An 18,580-nucleotide genomic window follows, 5' to 3' on the forward strand; every position below is an offset into this window, starting at 1 on the left:
CCGAAGTCACCCGTGAATACCCATTAGACTGAGAGAGGACACAGTAAACAATAGACAATAACAGCTTTTCTAGCCACTCTTCTACACCAAAAACATTCCTTTAATCGATTCCAAAGCTCGTCATTTTCTATTTCTATTCTGCAGTTTTGAGGGTGATTGCTCGCGTTCATTCACAGTGTAAATTACATACTGATATTAAAAAAGAAATTAGGCATCAAGTGTGGGTCTATTTGTACATCACATAATATAGTTGCTGTTCTTTCAAAGCTTAAGAGCAAGTAGCTTCTAAGAATGTCACTGAGTCATCATCAGGAAGGCAAAAATCTAAAATTGTAAACATGATCATATATGTGAGATGATTTGTTTACAATAATCAGGAACAACTTTCCCCCTGTTCCAAGAGAAAAAAAAATACACTTTTGCCTACAAGACACTTCACACACAACACTTCATTCCTATCTTCAATCAATTTCAGCACTTCAAACAAGCGTAACCATCACAGGAGAACTGACTACGAAGATGAACATCAAAAGTACAAGGGACTCCATCTCTATGGCATTTAAATGTTGTGAGGATGAGAACTTGCTCTTTGTCACTGAATTCTGTTCAGTGCATATGCTGTATTATCTTATTTGAAATGACCATTATTTCAAACACAGAAAATTACAAAGACTTAAATCACCACGGCGAGTGTTGAGTCTTGATTTTACAAACAATTTAAGGCAGTTTTTCCCAGTCATAGGTAAAGCCTACGATCACTGGAGATTACGCTTTAACAGTGAAATTTAATCCAGAAAACTGCCAGTTGGTGTTTGTATATTGTTTATTCACCAGGATGAATACAATTATGACAATATTTTGGGTGGGGAAATAACTATATAATTACACATAAAGCATTATAACTGCAGACGTTTTAATAGTTATTTCTAAAATAGTATTGCTATGTATAACATTTGACTCCAAGTTTTTGACAGGCACCATTGAGCTCCAGGTCACCAATCCTGATACACTTGTTAGTTCGGGATAGATTTTAGTTGTGCACATAGTGGTTGCTTAGGAGAAGAGAGGCAATGAACTGTCTAATGCCCAATGGGCTAAAGCAGTGGACACTAGTCTGTTTGCTTGATCAGGGGAAATGTTTATTTCATTGATAACTACACTGATAGACTGTTCATTTTCCTTATTAATAACTAGGTGACATTATCACTACAGCGATAAAGACAGAAACATTTTATAGCTATAGAACAACCTGAAAAATACAGAACACATAATTTTGATTTTGTATTAAACGGAATCCAACACATTTTTCACAGGATGCAATTACGAGTGCGGAATAAAAACATTACAGCCCCTGTATAACTTAAGAGTTCTTGTAATTGCTTTTTTTTAGCACCTCCACCACAATTATGGACTACACTGCACACAAATATACAGGTGACTGAATGGTTAAACACCACAAACATACAAAAAAAAGCAAAGCAAGCAAGTCAACAAACAAGTATTAAAAAAACAAAATAAAAACAGAAACAAAAAAAAAACCCACTGGTTGTTCATACTAGCTTCTCAGGTTTGTTCATAAACAAGCAATCTAGGCATTTCATCAGTCTGTGGTGCCTGAACCAATTTCAGATATATTCTCTATTTCATAAATAAATAGACAATTAAAACAGCACTAAACAGCAGAAACAGCACAAGGTAATTGAGGTGCTGGTAATGCTTTGAGTAAACAACCTAAAGGAATTCGTAGGTCTCCTGTGCTATGAGCAAAGGTAATGGAAATTTGGAGTTTGAATGGAATAGTAAGGAGTGGACTATGGACAAAGGAATGGACTTAAAGTTACAATACACAAATTAGACATTAAACCTAAATTTAAACCTTTTTTCAGATCAAACTCTTTTTGATTACATTATGGGTAATGTACAGTAGCTCTACATACACCCTCAATATTAATAATGATCAGATTGCACTTATCATGCACACAGTCCTGATATTAAAAAGTTCTTCGTAGCGGGTGTCAATAGCGTTATCTTTTCTCATGCACTGACATAGCCAGAAGTTGTTCCAGGCAAAGCTAACTGGAACAAAGAGTCCTCAACGGGGACAAAAGCTACAGTGCAGCCCCCCTGTTAGGTCCGTAATGGTGCCAGCTGCTACCAGGCTCTGTAGGAAGGCTCTTTCACGGTCTACATTGTGCATGCCCTGATCCAACATTACAGTCATGGGCAGGTTGTCATAGTAGTGCAATGGTGCCCCCCTCTGGCTTAAGTTGTAGCCAAAGCCAGCCAAACTGACCTCATCACACAGGTAGGTTGCCAGGTTGAGAGCCGAGACCCCCAGTGTGGGGACATTCTGGTAAGAGAATAACAAGAAGTTTAGGAAAAATAAATTCAAAAATAAATACCTCAACCTTCTTTCAACTGTCATGTCACAAGTATCTTGAAATACTGTCACATTTTACATAGACTACATGACTATATGAAGTTGTACAACTTTTATTTTAGCTGACTGAACACAAGAAGAATATAAGTACACTGAAATGCAGATGCAATACACTATATAATGTACATACATATATGTATATCCTATACATATGTCAAAATTTCTATATACCCAAAGCGTACATGTTGATTCCATCAATTAGTGTGACCCCCCCCCCCCTCCATCCCTGCATTATATGTACAGTAAATCTGCCTGGATAATTGCAGAATGGCCACCTAGCTTGTAAATTGTAATTGTAAACTTTATTAGGGTTGTCCTTCAAAAGTACGAAATGCTGCCATACTTTAGACTTCTTCTGAGACGTGGTTATAGCTAGGCAATAGTTTACCAACCACTCCACTTCAGGTTTCAGCTTCTCTCATCAGTTCACCACCAGCAGATGATGTCACATGGATTTTTTTTTAGCAAGCGCGACGAGAACATAAAAATATATTTATGATTCCCCTTATTTATAATTCCTCATTGAAATGTTATCCCTGTGCATTTTAGTAAGCTTCTATCTGTTTTACTTTATTATAATGCACTGACTGACAAAAGAAAAAACAAAACAAAAAAAAAACGGTTGCTCGACTTAATGAATCTCAGTCAACTGACAGATGATTTGACTCGTCGACTTTCAGGGGGAAGCCCTAGTGATTTTCCATCAAATAATCCGGATTTCAATAGGTAACGTAACACCTTGTGACGCCCGCAATAGTAGTCGGGCTTCTGTGTAAAGGTGAAAAAAAAAAAAGCTTTTCTACTAGAATTTTCCACAAATGACATGACGTCATATAACGCTATTGTCTGCTCTAAATGACTTGTTTTCAGTATCAGGCTGAATGAATCAAACATTTACGAATAAATGATTCGATTCAAAAAGCAGTGGCTCACCTGGTCCCAGCCCCAGAGACGACGTTTGGGTGTGGAATAGTGCAGCAGATCCATGGCTGTCTCCCTGATAATCTCCAAATTCAGGATGCGGAACTGGGAGGGATCAATTGGAATCTTATCTGGCACCTTCTGCCAGAAAAACAGCGAGTCCCAGAGTGACTAGAATAGGAACATATAAGATGTCATAGTTCACCTCAAAACTTCTTTGTATTAGCAAAATGAAACTCGGCTCATGAAATGAGGTGTAAAGCACAAATAATTACATCAAAGATTGACTGAAAATAAACACTGTAAACTTCTCAACATTATTTGTAGTGTTACTTGAATCTGAGTATACAATTATTTACTTCATCACATTGGGTGCTGGCACCAAAAAAAAAAAAAAAAACTTACCATTTTCTCTTTGGTGATTATTGCACGCAGCCAGTTGAAGTCCACAGATTTATAGATCACCATTAAAAATATGAGCTGAGGGTCTATATCATCCCAGTTCCTTGGGCTGCCCTCTGGGTAACTCATCCGAATGCTGGTGCGATTGCCCACATCTTGTGTAAAGTTTCGTACAGGGCCACTATTCAGTCTGTGCAACAGAATTTCTAGGCTTTTAAACTGGTTCACATTTATGAGCAAAAGAATAAAAAAAATAAATCACCTGCTACCATGGTAAATCATACAATCAATGCAATGAGGAAAGGTTGAAACACAGCAAGAACATTTGCTCTTGTTGAGCATTAAATGAAATTTCACAAATTACACCAACGACTGAGTACACAAAATAAATTTGCTCAAAAACAACATAAGAGTTGTTCCATCAAAGACTATGGAGAGAGTTCAGTTATCAGGTGATCCTTGTCCTTGTTTCAGAAGCTGGAAACTGAGCCGTGAATAAGTTTAAATTTGTTCTGCACTGAGAGTCATATTAAATTTTAAATGTCACTCAATTCCAGAAGCACAAAATGTAAAGAGTGGATGGCGACTCACCTAATGACTACATCAAACTGATTAAGGAGAGATCCTAGCTCTAATCCACGCAGTATCCCACCGTTCCCAATCACCACACAACGCTGACAGCCCTTCCTTTCAGATTTCTGATCTGAAGAGTTTGGCAGAAGATTCAAGATTTCCTTGAGCTTGTGCTGCAGGTCCAGGAATCCAAATGGAGGTGGATATCTGAATACTTCTTCACTTAAATGGGTGTCTTTATACAGAAAGGGCTCCGTGACAGGTCTGGGACCAGACCCTTTTGCCTCCATTTTTTTACTGATGAAAGATGGTCTACATTCTTTTGCCAACACACTTTTTACGTAGGAATGAACAAGCTGAAAAATAGAAATGGTTCTCTGGCTGATTACTGATAATTGAATACAGACAACTTCCATTTTTTCACATCAGTTCTATGCGCAGAAATTAGCACTTTAGTGATTCTTTATCTCAGGCGAGTACTGGGGTCGTCAACCTGTGGGGCCAACCTCCATGTGGGGCGCAAGCACTTGTAAAGGGGGTGCAAGATTAGGAGGTTTTCTAGGTGCGAACCGGCAAGTACAATGAAGGGGGGGGGCATATATTGAAAAAGGTTGAAAATGCTTCGGCTAGTAGATACAAAGGTTAAGCTAGAAAAGATACAGTTGTGTAGAATTAGAACAAAATTTTTTGTGCTAGAATTAGAGGGGCAGTAACACCACTGAAATATATGGCATTGAATTCTGCACATGGAAAATAGGCTCATGAAAGTAAGTATTAAAATTGATCTTAAACAAAAACAGCAAGCACTGTAATGATAGCACGTCTGGCATAAGGGAGAGAAGTTCTTACCTTTCTATGACTTGGATCCACATGCCAGACAAGGCTATATGAATCCGTTTTAAATATGTTCCCTTTTAAAAGGCCAAGTAAAAACAAGCTTAAAATGACCAACAGGATCAAGAGCCGTCTGCTGGATAAAAGACAGATATATATGTCATTCATAATTGACCACACTCCGTGGTAAATACTCTGTTTTTGTAATACACAAGTGTTGTCAGCTATTCCAATTACCTCTGGTATGCACGGCAAACCAATTTAGCGCTTCTCATCCTGCAAGAAGATGCTTGACTCCTGACGTTGGATTCCTCAATTCTGTCCCTGCCAGCTTCCTTTCTGTTTCTCATGAAGTCATAGACACATCTGCTCAGGTCAGCATGGTCCTAATAACTGCTTGCCTTTCTGGGCACAACTTGTTATCTAATGAAATAAACATTCCATGTTTTGTTGTGAAACAGTTTTGCTAACCACAACCCTCCTGTTTGAGGTGAGACTGCAAACACATACCCTGCCAACTGATTGATTCTTCTTGACAATCAAGAACGCCCCCCCACCCCACCCCCATACACACACATACACACACATACACTAAAAAGGCCTTATAACCGTGTACACCTGCAAATAACAAGAGCTAAAATGAATTTACCCCAGCTAACTCAACAATGGAGACCAACACATACTGTTGTAAGCTAAAAAAGGTTTGCAAGATCGTGAAAAGCAGCTATGGTGTTAACTTAAGGCATAAAATCCAGACATTGGATTGAGTATACAGTTTAGTGTAATATTTTTAACTCACTTTCACTTTATTATTAGATTCACTTTGATTATGAGTTATATTGTTGGGAGTAACATAATATTTGGTGCTAAACGCTCTAGCTAATTAGCACCTCTGCAATCTGACACCAACCTTTGTACCGAGTTTTTTTTCTCCCGCAACATTTTTCCATAGAGGTTCAATCCTTCTGTCAACATGCGGTTATTAGCATAATCACGGTGGCCTGTGAGTAAACATTTGTTTATTTCAAGTTACGTATGTGATTTTTCCTAGATGCTCCGACGTACCAACAACCTTTTCAACTCCATGACTATTGGTTACTCGACGATACAAATAATGTATTACCGCCACCTGCAGGGCTGGAGTGTGGAGTACATTTCATCACCATATATCAAATCCTCTACATCAAATTTGAAAATTTGATTAAATTTAAATGAAACTTAAAATGAGCACTTAATATGAGAGTACACAGTTGTAGGTCATCTCGCAGCCTTTTTGTACTGTATTTTCAGGTTCTTCAAAGCACTCAGTGACCACTCCTAAGTCAGACTTCCATGCAAATATCATAATTCTCATGGATCATCAATAAATTCAGCTGTCTTCATAACTGCTCCTGCCACCACGCCCAAAATGATCACCCCCTTTTTGCAGTGCCTGAGATCTTGTCTTCAATCCAAGGTCGTTAAAACAATGGGTTTTGAGGCCTGCGTAGCATTCTAGGCATCACCTCGACAAGTTCCGTTTATCAGAACGCTAGTGATAGCTGTCTATTGCGCCTACTTTTCTTTCTGCAAATTTACCGAGGAACTGTACACACACAATCTCTTATGTGAATGAAATAAAGAATTTCGTGTGTGTGCCTCCGGGGGGTGAGGGTGGTGGGGAAGAGGGGTTACAACATGTTGGGTCCACTAGACATTAGCTGTGAGACTGCAAGACGGCGTCACATTTACATCAACATACTCTGATGTAACTGTAGTGAAATATATTGTACTCGTTTTCAATCTGACCTTCACGTTTAAAAGACTCCTCCTGTCCACGTAGGTGCCTGTTTACATTTCTTGAGATCATTACTTTAACACACAATTCGAATCAACCAAATTTGTTTTTAATCCCTAAGACTACAACAGTGTAACTTCACAAGTATAATTGTGGTTTATAGCTGTCTGGAAGAACATCAAATGAATAATTTCATTTGGGCAATACTTTGGCTTACATGAATGGGTCCTTTTCGTAATGCATGGTGCAACCCATGTGGTGTTGGATAATTCCAGAAGCACTGAAGTCTATTGGAGTGGGCAAAAGTCCGACAGTGTCTTTACAACGTTGCTGGCAATAGCAAATAATTCTGGCCTGTATTTCGCCCTGTCTTGGAGAATAAGGACAAGCGGCATTTCGCGTATTTGTTTGAAGAAACTATTCAGAGCCATTTAAATTTGTCAGCTCGCCTCCATTTTCTGAAACATACGAATCAAGATGCTGAATGTAGCAAGAACAGTTTCAAGAACTCTCTACTGCTCTCAGAATTGCTCGCATAGTGTTTCCAGTTTAGTCAAAAAGGTATGTGCTTTTTTATTATTGTACTGATAAATAGTTGCTCTTCGTGAAAGACGCTTTAGTTTGTTTGCTGCAAATACGTCGGTTTGATTTTGTTAACACGGTATTTGCTAAGATGCTAGCTGTTATAGCTAGCGGAGAGGCAGGGTTATTCAACGTTGCAAGGTTGCCGCTTATTTGCTAAGCTAACTGTTGCCTTACATAAGGAAGCCTGTGAATTTACGGACGAACTGGTGGTTGAACTTAATGTTAATTATGTGTACAGCGTAGCGAAACGTTCTGGAATTGTCTTAGCCCGCATCAAATTAATTTCTCTCTGGTAAGTTAGTCAGCAACCTGTCTTGTTATACGAAGCTAGCGTAGGTGCGTAGGCCTTCTATGTTAACAAATGGTCGAATTATAAAGGCCAGAAGTTTATTTTGACAGTGATTAACTTGGCGCTCTCGTTACCCAGCACACAGTAATTGTGTTACTGAAAAGGAAAAGAGATTGGGAATGTCGCGACTTCGACTGCAGTTGAAGGCCACCTACGAACAGTCATACATAGTTAACGAAGATGTTATAAGTTCTTGGTGCATGATATATACGAGAAAGTGCATATATTTTTACCGTTATGTATCGTTTTATGAAATTTTGTTCAGAATCAACGTCAGCACCACAATATGCTGCTTTGGCTAGGCTTTGAAGAGGTCATTCATTCCTTTCTTACATGAAAGCAGTCGATGATGTATGTGACCTTCATGAAGTGTCCCTGAAAAATACCCTCCCCCAGAATTTAAACCGTAGCATAATCCACACTCTCGTAATTTCTCATGGATTGTAATACCCAGGCGCAGATGTTTTTTCTCAAATTTTGTATGGAAGATATTTTGAAGTTTGATTGTAAAAGAAACAAGTATCTCGAAACCACGTGCGTCAGGTTAAGCTGAATCCCCTTCTTGCTTATGTTGCCTCATATGCTTTCACGTACGTTTGTGAATTGTATTAAGGCTGTATCGCAATGACTGAGCATAAATATCTTTTTAGGCTTGTTGGAATGGGCTGACGCAAGATGCTCTCCGAGCTGGAGCCAGGCGCGACTATGCGTGAGTAACTTCGGTTATGTCAGTTGATAGCTGTTTGTAAATAGTTCGGTGTTATTAACCTGTTGATGTATTGGTTTATTTTACATGTTTTATTTTACACTTTTGCATTTCAGATCAGAAGCAATCAAAGGTGCAGTTATTGGTATTGACTTGGGTACCACAAATTCCTGTGTGGCTGTCATGGAGGGGAAACAAGCAAAGGTGAATTGACTGACCTGCCGATTTAATTGCATATACATTTTATAAATGTAGACCTCTCCTGATCAAAACTGAAATTGTGAGAAATTATATTTGAAGTAAACATTTTTAAAACGAACAGCATTTGTGCTCATGTTGTTTCTGGATGTACACTATATATTATAGGTTTTGGAAAATGCAGAAGGTGCAAGGACAACCCCTTCAGTAGTGGCCTTCACAGCTGATGGAGAAAGACTGGTTGGCATGCCAGCAAAACGGCAAGCTGTTACAAACCCGAACAACACCTTATATGCCACCAAACGTCTCATTGGACGCCGCTTTGATGACCCAGAAGTTCAGAAAGACATGTGAGTTGTAGTGGCAAAAGCAAAACATCTCTGATGTGCCGTTCTTTTTGATATCAGGAACAAAAAATATGTGGGAAAAAAAAACAGTACAAAAGCACAACCCACCAAGGTTACCTAATGTGTATTCAAAGTGTTAGAGATGTCCTTCCTTTGGACATACTTTTATAGTTACTGGACAATTTCGTGCATTGAGATTGTTGCTGTTTCACAGGAAAAATGTCCCATACAAGATTGTGCGTGCCTCTAATGGAGATGCCTGGGTGGAGGCTCATGGCAAGATGTACTCTCCCAGCCAGGCCGGTGCCTTTGTTCTCATGAAGATGAAGGAGACTGCAGGTAAGACAGAGAGTGCATCAGTCATGTTTTTGGTTTGTATCAGTCACATATACCAGTGTAAGATAACTTAGGTATGTTAACTTGTTCCAGAAAGCTACTTGGGCCACAATGTGAAGAATGCTGTCATTACTGTCCCAGCCTATTTTAATGACTCTCAGAGACAGGTAAGGACTTTTCTCTCAATTTATTTATGCTTTGGCCTATTATTGTATTTTCATATATATTTTGGTGCAGTCTTCTTTGTCCATCCATTGGAAGATGGCACAGATGTCAGAGAAAATAGATTTGCAGTCCAACAGTTGCTCATTTCATTTGTGGGTGTATGCTATCAGGACAGGTTTGGTGAAGAAGTGTTTTGAAGGAATGAGTTCTGAAAGGGATAAACAAAGCTTGTCAGAGGCTTGACAAAGGAATTAAGTAACAAATGGCATAGTCTGCTCATGCAGTCTGTGCAGGTCATTGTAACGTGACTTTTTGGTCTTTCAGGCCACCAAAGACGCAGGTCAGATTGCAGGCTTGAATGTGCTTCGTGTGATCAATGAACCCACAGCTGCTGCTCTTGCTTATGGGCTGGACAAAACCCAGGACAAAATGTAAGGTCCAAATCACTCCACTGTTCAAGTGGTAGTACAGACAACATTGTGAGTGGTGCAGGATCAGATAAACAGATACATAACCATAGCACTTTTTGTAGCAACCTTAATCTGTGAATTCTTGACTAATTTTGAATACCCCGAGTGTATTAACTTTTTAATGTATGAGAGGTAGATATTAAGGCATTAACTTACAGATAGTTGTGTTTTTATTTATTAATCAGTTTTCTTCACCTTGCAGTATTGCAGTTTATGACTTGGGAGGTGGAACCTTTGATATCTCTGTTCTGGAGATCCAGAAGGGAGTTTTTGAGGTGAAATCCACCAATGGAGACACTTTCCTGGGAGGAGAAGACTTCGATCAGGCCCTTCTGAGGCACATTGTGAAAGAATTCAAGAGAGAGGTATGATGTTGTTGTGGCTCATCTCATAATTTGATCATATATGACAAAAAAAAGAGTAAAAAAAGATCAAACTTGACTGAATCTCTCCCCTCTAGTGCTCTGAGTACATTTGTACGCGACTGTTGTTGCAAGAATGGATGGATGGACAAATTTATGAAACCTTGTGTATAAGCAGTTTCGTAACTGTAATCACTACATTAATGTAAGAATCAAGAATTGTGTTCTCAGCCTTACTTGTGTCTGTTATTTCTTACAGTCTGGGGTTGACCTGACTAAGGACAACATGGCTTTGCAGAGGGTGAGAGAAGCAGCAGAGAAAGCCAAATGTGAGCTTTCCTCCTCCTTGCAGGTGAGGGATCAGCTGATCATACTTCACTGATGGATTACTTTTTGGTCAGTCTGTAAGATAATGTGGCTCCTCTGTATAATACACCAGTTTTCCTTCAAATGATGAAACTTTACCAGTGTAAGACTCTTTTGTCACTCTCTCAAGCAGCTTGCCCCCAACCTGGGTTAGATGCACATCAGAAGTGGTCAATTGCATTAGTGTATAGTTTGCTGGGATATATATATATATAAATAAAGATATTTTTTTTTTTTTTTTGATGGCAAACAAATAGTATGATAGTTCTGAGTTCTGTTGGTCACTGTGTGACTGTGGTGTCATTGAGACCCAGTAGTAGTCAGCTGGGCAGGCCAGTCCTGTGCCTGAGCTAGTGTTACTCTGCTGGGAGAGAATAGCAGTGCCACACGGACTCAGGGCTGGAGCTGCTGTTTTTGTGGCTGTTGCTGTGAGAGTTAGGTGGTGCTGTGCGCCCTCTGAGAGTGGGTAGTGTCCAGCTGTGGATACTGCCCTAGTCTGGAGGCAAACAACGAACCTTATTGTTAAGATACAGGCCTTACTGTGACTTGTGATTTTTTTTTTTTTTTTTAATGATCGTAAAGACTGGATTAAAGATTGTATTACTGGTTAGGATTGATATTTGAACACATTAAATGAGATACTTTGTAGTAAGGAATTTGATATGGTGATTGTCCTAGTGAGTTGCACTGGTGGAGTGACAGATCTTTCAATATGTCAGACTTATCTCTCTAAATGAAAAAGGTTCCCCACTTGAATAGGCATATAGTCAACGTATTAAAGCTCTTATCCTCTCTCATATAGACTGACATCAACCTCCCTTACCTGACCATGGATGCATCTGGTCCCAAGCACTTGAACATGAAGCTGACCCGTGCTCAGTTTGAAGGCATCGTGGCTGACCTGATCCGCCGGACTATTGCCCCCTGTCAGAAGGCTATGCAGGATGGAGAGGTCAGCAAGAGTGACATCGGAGAGGTGCTGCTGGTCGGTGGCATGACCCGTATGCCAAAGGTAAGGGATATATCCTTAAGTGTTGAATGTTTGATGGCTGGGTGCTTGGGTGGTGCAGCAGAAAGATGCTAGTCTATCATGGTAGAGACTTAGATTCAAACCTAGGCATGACTGGGTATCCATATGAACACCATTGGTGGCATTTGTGGGTGACAAGCTGTAGACGGTTGAACCCCTGTCACTGTGACAGAGACTCCATTGGTTATTTGGGCCGCTGGATTGGTAGTAGGTGGATCTGGGAAGTTCTAGCATAGATCTCTGAGTGTGTTACAGCCTCCCGGTGAAAAGGAGTGGTCGGCAACTCCTTGTATCAGACGTGTTAGTTTGTGACCCTTCCTGGCCAGCCCTGTGGTTGTGTAACCTGTTTGGGACTTGGCAACACTGAATTTGGATGAAGAACTGAACAAAAGAAAAAAAAAAAAGTTTGATTGCTTATTAGCCATTAAGAATGGAACTATTTTTCTGTCGTGTTAAATTTCAAGTAAGGCATGTGGGCCCACTGGACTCTGGTTAGTGTTTGAACTTCAGTCATGTTAAACTTTTGGGCAAGTTTTTGTTGTCTTCTGTTGATGGAATAATTATTGAATTATTTGTTTATATAGATAGATAGATAGATAGATACACACACACACACACACACACACATACCTATATAGATATATAGAGATATAGATATATATATAGATATAGATACATAGAATAAATATATCTATCTCTGTACAAGTGCCCTAAAGGTACTCTTTGAGAAGATGGCAAAATGAAGTGTAACAAATAGTATGGCTATGGGCAAGGCAAACATCTCATTAGCCTTCTAAACAGCCTCGCTACAATGTGTATAAACCCTGTTAATCCACTGATACAACCTTTTCTATGTATGACACAATGGAAACGATTCTTCGGTAAGATTAAGTTGTGTAGACAATCCACAGTGGCTTTATGGCCTGAAGGTAACTCGGGGCCTTGTTTCCAATGGCAGGTTCAGCAGACAGTGCAGGATGTTTTTGGCCGTGCTCCCAGCAAATCTGTCAACCCTGATGAGGCTGTGGCCATTGGAGCAGCCATCCAGGGCGGTGTTTTGGCTGGTGACGTGACTGATGTTCTCCTGCTGGATGTCACGCCATTGTCTCTGGGTATTGAGACTCTTGGTGGCGTCTTCACTAAACTCATTAACAGAAACACAACCATTCCCACCAAGAAGAGCCAGGTAAGCAGCTACTTCAACTAAAACTGTAGGAAAGTGGTACAGACTTAAGAAGGGTGAATTATAAAATAGGTGGACTGCAGCTTTACTAAAGCATGCTAGTATGGCAATCTAGTGCTTTATATCATTGCATTATCTGTGATAGTCATGTGATAACTAATTTACAGCTTAGAAAGCTTGACAAAGCTTTGTGTTGCTCCAAATTAAACATCAGTTATTTCAGTGGGGTTTTTTTTGGAATGCTATGCAAAATTTCTTTTTATAGAAGCATGAATATAGTCAGGGTCATTCTAAGCTGTTGTTATGGAACAATACTAACATGAATCGTGACATGAGTATTGTTTGTATTGTAGTGTTGTTTTAATCATTAACTTATAAGAAACAAATCAAAGCAACAGTCTTAAAGTTTGCGAAAGACAGAGTTAGGTTCTGAAGAGTTGGTGGAATGAGAGTCACCTTTGATAAGCAATATGTACACAATAAACAAGATTTACTGTAATACTGTAGTAATTTCTAGATATTAAAAGGGTTTTCTGGTGTTTATTGGTCCAACTTAACAGAGGGCTACCTTTTCCTCTTTGAATGAGGCAGAATGGGTGGCATTAATCAAATCTCTTCTACAACTCGGTTAGTTAGTTGTGATGGAGTGCTGTAACCTTGACTGATGTTTTATTTTGCTTACCTGATGAGTTGTTCTCTCTTTTTGGTGCTCAGGTGTTCTCTACAGCTGCTGATGGACAGACTCAGGTGGAGATTAAAGTGTGTCAGGGTGAGCGTGAGATGGCCGCTGACAACAAAGTCCTGGGACAGTTCACTTTGGTAAATATCACAGTGCTTTGTCTAATACACAAACCAATGTGAATGCCCTGTGGAGATCTGCAGCTCTGCTCAATCATGATCGCTTTTCAGAGTTTAATGGTGCGTTTGACTTTTAGGTTGGTATTCCTCCTGCTCCCCGTGGAGTGCCCCAGATTGAGGTCACTTTTGATATTGACGCCAATGGAATTGTGCACGTCTCTGCCAAAGATAAGGGCACGGGTCGCGAACAGCAAAGTAAGCTCACCTTCCTACCTTGGCACACATAGTAGTTGAGCTCATTTGGTAAGTGTAATATTGATTTCATCTCTGCATTTCTCCAGTTGTCATCCAGTCTTCTGGTGGCCTCAGCAAGGATGACATTGAGAACATGATTAAGAATGCGGAGAAGTATGCTGAAGAGGACAGGAGGAGAAAGGTGCTGTAGACTCTCCTTCTTTTCATTCTTTATTTCCATTTCACTTACACGTTCAGTGTCATAAGCAGGTTTCATTATTCAAATAAGGAGCAAAGTGCAAATAATAAAATGGAACGGAAACGTGTTTCATTTTATTATTAAGTGAAGTAACTGTGTTCTCATGCAAAAGAGACTTCAGAGCAATGAGGAATTATAGCAGTCTTTAAAAAAGATGCATTTTAACTGACAAATCTGGAGAATTGGGAAATAATTGGAGGAGGACCAAAGTATTACTCCCAACAGTGTTTTTTTTTTTTTTTTTTTTTTGCTGTTGTTGTTCCTATGTTTTTGTTGTTTTTCTTGTACTGTGATTTTTTTTTTTATTTGCCAACTTAAATTGTGCTGTATTCTCTCATAGGACCGCGTGGAGGCTGTGAACATGGCTGAGGGCATTGTCCACGACACGGAGTCTAAGATGGAGGAATTCAAAGATCAGCTGCCAGCTGAAGAAGTACGTAGCTTTTAAACTGAATTTATGAGCTTATATTTTTCAGACTTGGCCGCACACAAAGATGGTGAATTCTGATTGTTGACCCGTTCCTTGTGTAATTTCCTGTTCTAGTGCAACAAGCTGAAGGAGGAGGTTGCTAAAGTGCGAGAGCTGCTGGCACGGAAAGACACAGAGACTGGAGAGAACATCAAGCAGGCCGCCACTAGTCTGCAGCAGGCATCCCTTAAACTGTTTGAGATGGCCTACAAGAAGGTATAATCAAAGACAGAAAATGTGCACCTCTAACTTGGGCAGTGGTCTGCTTTAGCGTCCCATAGCCTCAGGGAGGTTACTGCACCTCCTCCAGTTTGAGTGATTTCAGTAGGGGGAAAACGAATATAGCTCTTTTTTTTTTTTCTCCTCCTCCAACCAGTTATTATCTGTAGCTACATTCGTAAATACTCTTAGAATTTCATGTAAAAGAACAGTTTGCCTACTTCCTTTTTTTCTTTTTTTTTTTTTTTGCTCTTTCCCGATTGTAGTGTTCATACATCATAACAGCTCTGTTGAAGATTTTTATACATTTGAATGACCGTGACAATTGAGTTTAACGATGCTACCATTAGCTGCCCCATAAATGGAAACAAATTTTGCAGTGAAACTAAAATCTGAACAACCAGACTGACCCCACACTGTCACTGTGTTTAACCAAGCGTGTTAAAACCTTCATCAGTAGAGTTGTTTAAAAGCATTTCCACCCCCCCCCCCCCCCCCCCCCCCCCCCACAAAAAAAAAACGTCTTAATGTATACTTTAAGCTTTCAGTGAATAGACACCATGATAAAAGCTCATTGTGATTTGCGATGTGTGTCCTGCAGATGGCGTCAGAGAGAGAAGGCAGCAGCAGCTCGAGTGCTGGAGGAGAGTCTGGGGAGAAGAAGGAGGGACAGCAGTAGAGCCGTTGCACTTAGGATTTATGTGGAGTCTGTGGGACTTTGGGGCTTGGGAACTGAGACTTGTTATCCTGAGCGGCAATTACATTCAAGTTATTCTCACATACTGTGTTTTGGCAGTAAAGTATACATTACCTTTATCATTGTATGTTTTTCTCCCCTCCTCTTTGTAATTTAATAGCTCCAAACCATATATTGTGTCAGATATAAAAAAAACAAAATAAGTTTGTCTGCATCAGTAGTAAAGTAGTACAGTGTCTAGTAATTATTTGTTGTCTGATTCTTGATATCTTCCTCCATCCTCTCTAAACAAACACGCAGTAAATGAAAATGGCCATATATGAGACCTAACAAACACATTTTCTCCAATACTGAGTTTTATTGGTCATCATTTCCATATACCAGTGGCCCAAACTTATGTGCTGACAAAGGATGTTTAGAGATTGAAATTTGAATCTGGAGATGTACTTCCCTCAGTGGCTTGATTTGTCATCATGCATATTAATGCAGTAATTGTAGTTAAGAGAGGTTCTCGTCAAAGAACTGGCAAGCTGAGCTTCATTGCGCTCGCGAGGCGCCATGTAGATCACTAGTGTTCTCAGGACCTCGGATGCTTCTAGATGCACCTCAATGTGAGATATGAATCTGAAGATGAAGCTAACTAAATCTATATCAGCACTAAAGATATTTATCAGATCTTTGGGTATGCTGACTAACTACGTCAGGTATTCTGTGCTGTAGTTTAGCTCGGTGTTACAGCTACATACAGGAAATCAAAATTGCAAATTGATCTTAACCCCTTTTTTCCCCCCCCTTTACGTTCCTCTGAAGTATGTGTCATTATGCTCACAAATCAGAATTGTTTGGACTGGTGTAGTGATGAAAAGACTGGTATTTGGTGACATTGTTGAATGTTGAACGTTTGAGTAACCTATGGGTGGTTTAGAGAAATATTGAAGAACACCGAATAATGAAATTGAGTTGCAGTCTTTTATAATAAAATTTTCAATTCCAACATGTTTTGTTGTTATTATTGTCCACTTCACTGTTAAAAACACAATGTGCATTTGTACTGTATACTGTATTTTATTCGGACGAAAAAGCTCAACATTTCAAAACAGGTATTAAATAAGCTTTTTGTGATTGTGATTGCAGGTTTCATATTGTTTTGTGGATCTAGTGATATTTGATTCAGGACTTTTGGTGACTATTACTGTGTGGTATGAGTATTGCAGACCCAGACAGGCGTTTAATCGTCATGTTAAACATGTGGTAAGCCTGCTTTTGAAACTTGTGACAAATATGAGATAACATTGTGTCTTTTTCCGCAAATCATCAGGGCAGAGGCAAACTTTCCATGACATGTAAGATTTGTGTTGTTTTTCCCGCAAGTAAGCGCTTTTATCGTAATTGGAAAGTGACCATAGTATTTACATATTTTGTTATTCATTACGTCCATAGAATTTAGTTTCTCTTTCTTTTTTGTTTTAATTTCCTAAAAATGACAACAGTTTCCAAATCGGTCTATCTCTGGTATTTTCATACCTTGAAAGGTTGGGGAAAGAGCATCTTTTGACTGCCTAATCATTGGAGAGATCTTCGATTACAGAAATGGCAATATTCTGAGTGGGTTTCCCCATCCTTTCTAGGAACACTAAGCGATCAACCTGTCACAGAAAACTCCTTTTGATGTGATGTCAGAAGGTAAACCCTGACCTTAGTGACTTTCTTCAGTTCTGAGCCAACAGACAACCACACTGATGTGGTCAGTTTATCTGTATATGTGTAACTATGGGTGTGAGTGTCCTTTATGTCAGAGGGTACTCTTTTCCTCCTTTGCACAATGGCTGAGATAGGATCATAATTTCTGAGAAGATTAATTGAAGAAAAATGACAAAGCAGATATGTCACCATGATGGGATATTCTCATCAGTTTGAACGCAATGATATCATTTCTCAACATCCTTATCTTTTTTTTGCCTGAATAACTTATTTGGACCTATGAAATTTCCTTATTACTTGTACATTGTGCTATATTCAATTAAATCAGACATATAAAGCACACAAAAGCTCACAATTCAGTTAATGAGGTCCATCTTACACTACAACATTCCAACTGCATCTACATTTACAGGTTTCAAAGGGGAGTTCCAGTGTTTCAGGTTGTCCTGCTCAACAAAAATGTAAGAAATACACAAACAATAAAAAAAAATTAAACAACTGAGTGCACAAATAAATATATAAATAGCCTTCTATGTGATTTCTAGATAAAAATTCTAGATAATCAGAGCAATAATTACACAATTGACAATTTTAAAAGGTGAATTCATATCCAACATTTTTATCTAAGAGTATTTAGGGGTATATATCAGACTCTGGGCAGGGCATAAACATCTTTATTTACTCAGTTTATTTATGTCAGATAAAATCAGATAAAACTGTTAAACTGCGTCTCTTCACGAATATTTCTATGGGAAACTTTTTTTTTTTTTTTAATGACAACCAAACCTTTCAAACACATCATATGACGACTATATTGCAGAGACATCACGTGCGGCAATCCTTATATCTTCCAATGCTATCCAACACATGACAAAATCATCAGTGGGCTATATCATCCTCTTGTCTTTTTCTCCTTATTCCAAGTGAGAACGTTATTCCCTAAAGAGTGCATAAATGCATAAGGTCTCTGTGTTACTGCATAAGGAGGACACATTTACTCTCTCACATCTCAATAACTCATTCCATAAATTCGCTCCTTAGGCTGCCGTCACTGTCTGAAAAGTTAAGTAGCTCCTCCAGTTCGTCTCCATCTGTATCCTGTTCTTCTTCTGCCTCCCTAGATGTCTTGAGTTCCCCCTCACCTTTCCCACCCAGTTCC

General features: G+C 39.2%; 2 protein-coding genes and 1 non-coding gene across 4 annotated transcripts; 2 read left to right on the forward strand and 1 right to left on the reverse strand.

Moving 5' to 3' along the window:
- Positions 1 to 2,025: 2,025 nt before the first annotated feature.
- On the reverse strand, positions 2,026 to 6,212 carry st3gal5 (ST3 beta-galactoside alpha-2,3-sialyltransferase 5). 2 transcript variants are annotated; one of them, XM_030765049.1, is made up of 7 exons: positions 6,081 to 6,212; positions 5,408 to 5,593; positions 5,186 to 5,303; positions 4,355 to 4,692; positions 3,767 to 3,953; positions 3,374 to 3,532; positions 2,026 to 2,350 (listed from the first exon to the last, which is right to left on the reverse strand). In XM_030765049.1, the coding sequence occupies exons 2-7, from the start codon at positions 5,518 to 5,520 to the stop codon at positions 2,093 to 2,095; spliced, it is 1,173 nt and encodes a 390-aa protein (XP_030620909.1). In that variant the 5' UTR covers positions 5,521 to 5,593; positions 6,081 to 6,212; the 3' UTR covers positions 2,026 to 2,092. The 2 variants fall into 2 exon arrangements, with proteins under 2 accessions (XP_030620909.1, XP_030620908.1); XM_030765048.1 differs by having other exon boundaries at positions 5,186 to 5,306.
- Positions 6,213 to 7,251: 1,039 nt separating this feature from the next.
- hspa9 (heat shock protein 9) lies at positions 7,252 to 16,718 on the forward strand. The gene is made up of 17 exons (XM_030765046.1): positions 7,252 to 7,508; positions 8,532 to 8,590; positions 8,704 to 8,791; positions 8,954 to 9,135; positions 9,347 to 9,471; positions 9,562 to 9,635; positions 9,958 to 10,064; positions 10,306 to 10,468; positions 10,725 to 10,817; positions 11,634 to 11,843; positions 12,820 to 13,047; positions 13,759 to 13,863; positions 13,980 to 14,097; positions 14,184 to 14,278; positions 14,676 to 14,768; positions 14,880 to 15,020; positions 15,625 to 16,718. Exons 1-17 carry the CDS (start codon positions 7,425 to 7,427, stop codon positions 15,700 to 15,702), a joined length of 2,043 nt encoding a protein of 680 aa, XP_030620906.1. The 5' UTR covers positions 7,252 to 7,424; the 3' UTR covers positions 15,703 to 16,718.
- On the forward strand, positions 11,141 to 11,342 carry LOC115806224 (small nucleolar RNA SNORA74). Its single transcript, XR_004025127.1, has one exon. It is a non-coding gene; the product is annotated as a small nucleolar RNA SNORA74 (small nucleolar RNA).
- Positions 16,719 to 18,580: the final 1,862 nt, after the last annotated feature.

This window comes from Chanos chanos, chromosome 2 (genome assembly GCF_902362185.1).
Source record: "Chanos chanos chromosome 2, fChaCha1.1, whole genome shotgun sequence".
NCBI classification, from domain to species: Eukaryota; Metazoa; Chordata; class Actinopteri; order Gonorynchiformes; family Chanidae; genus Chanos; species Chanos chanos.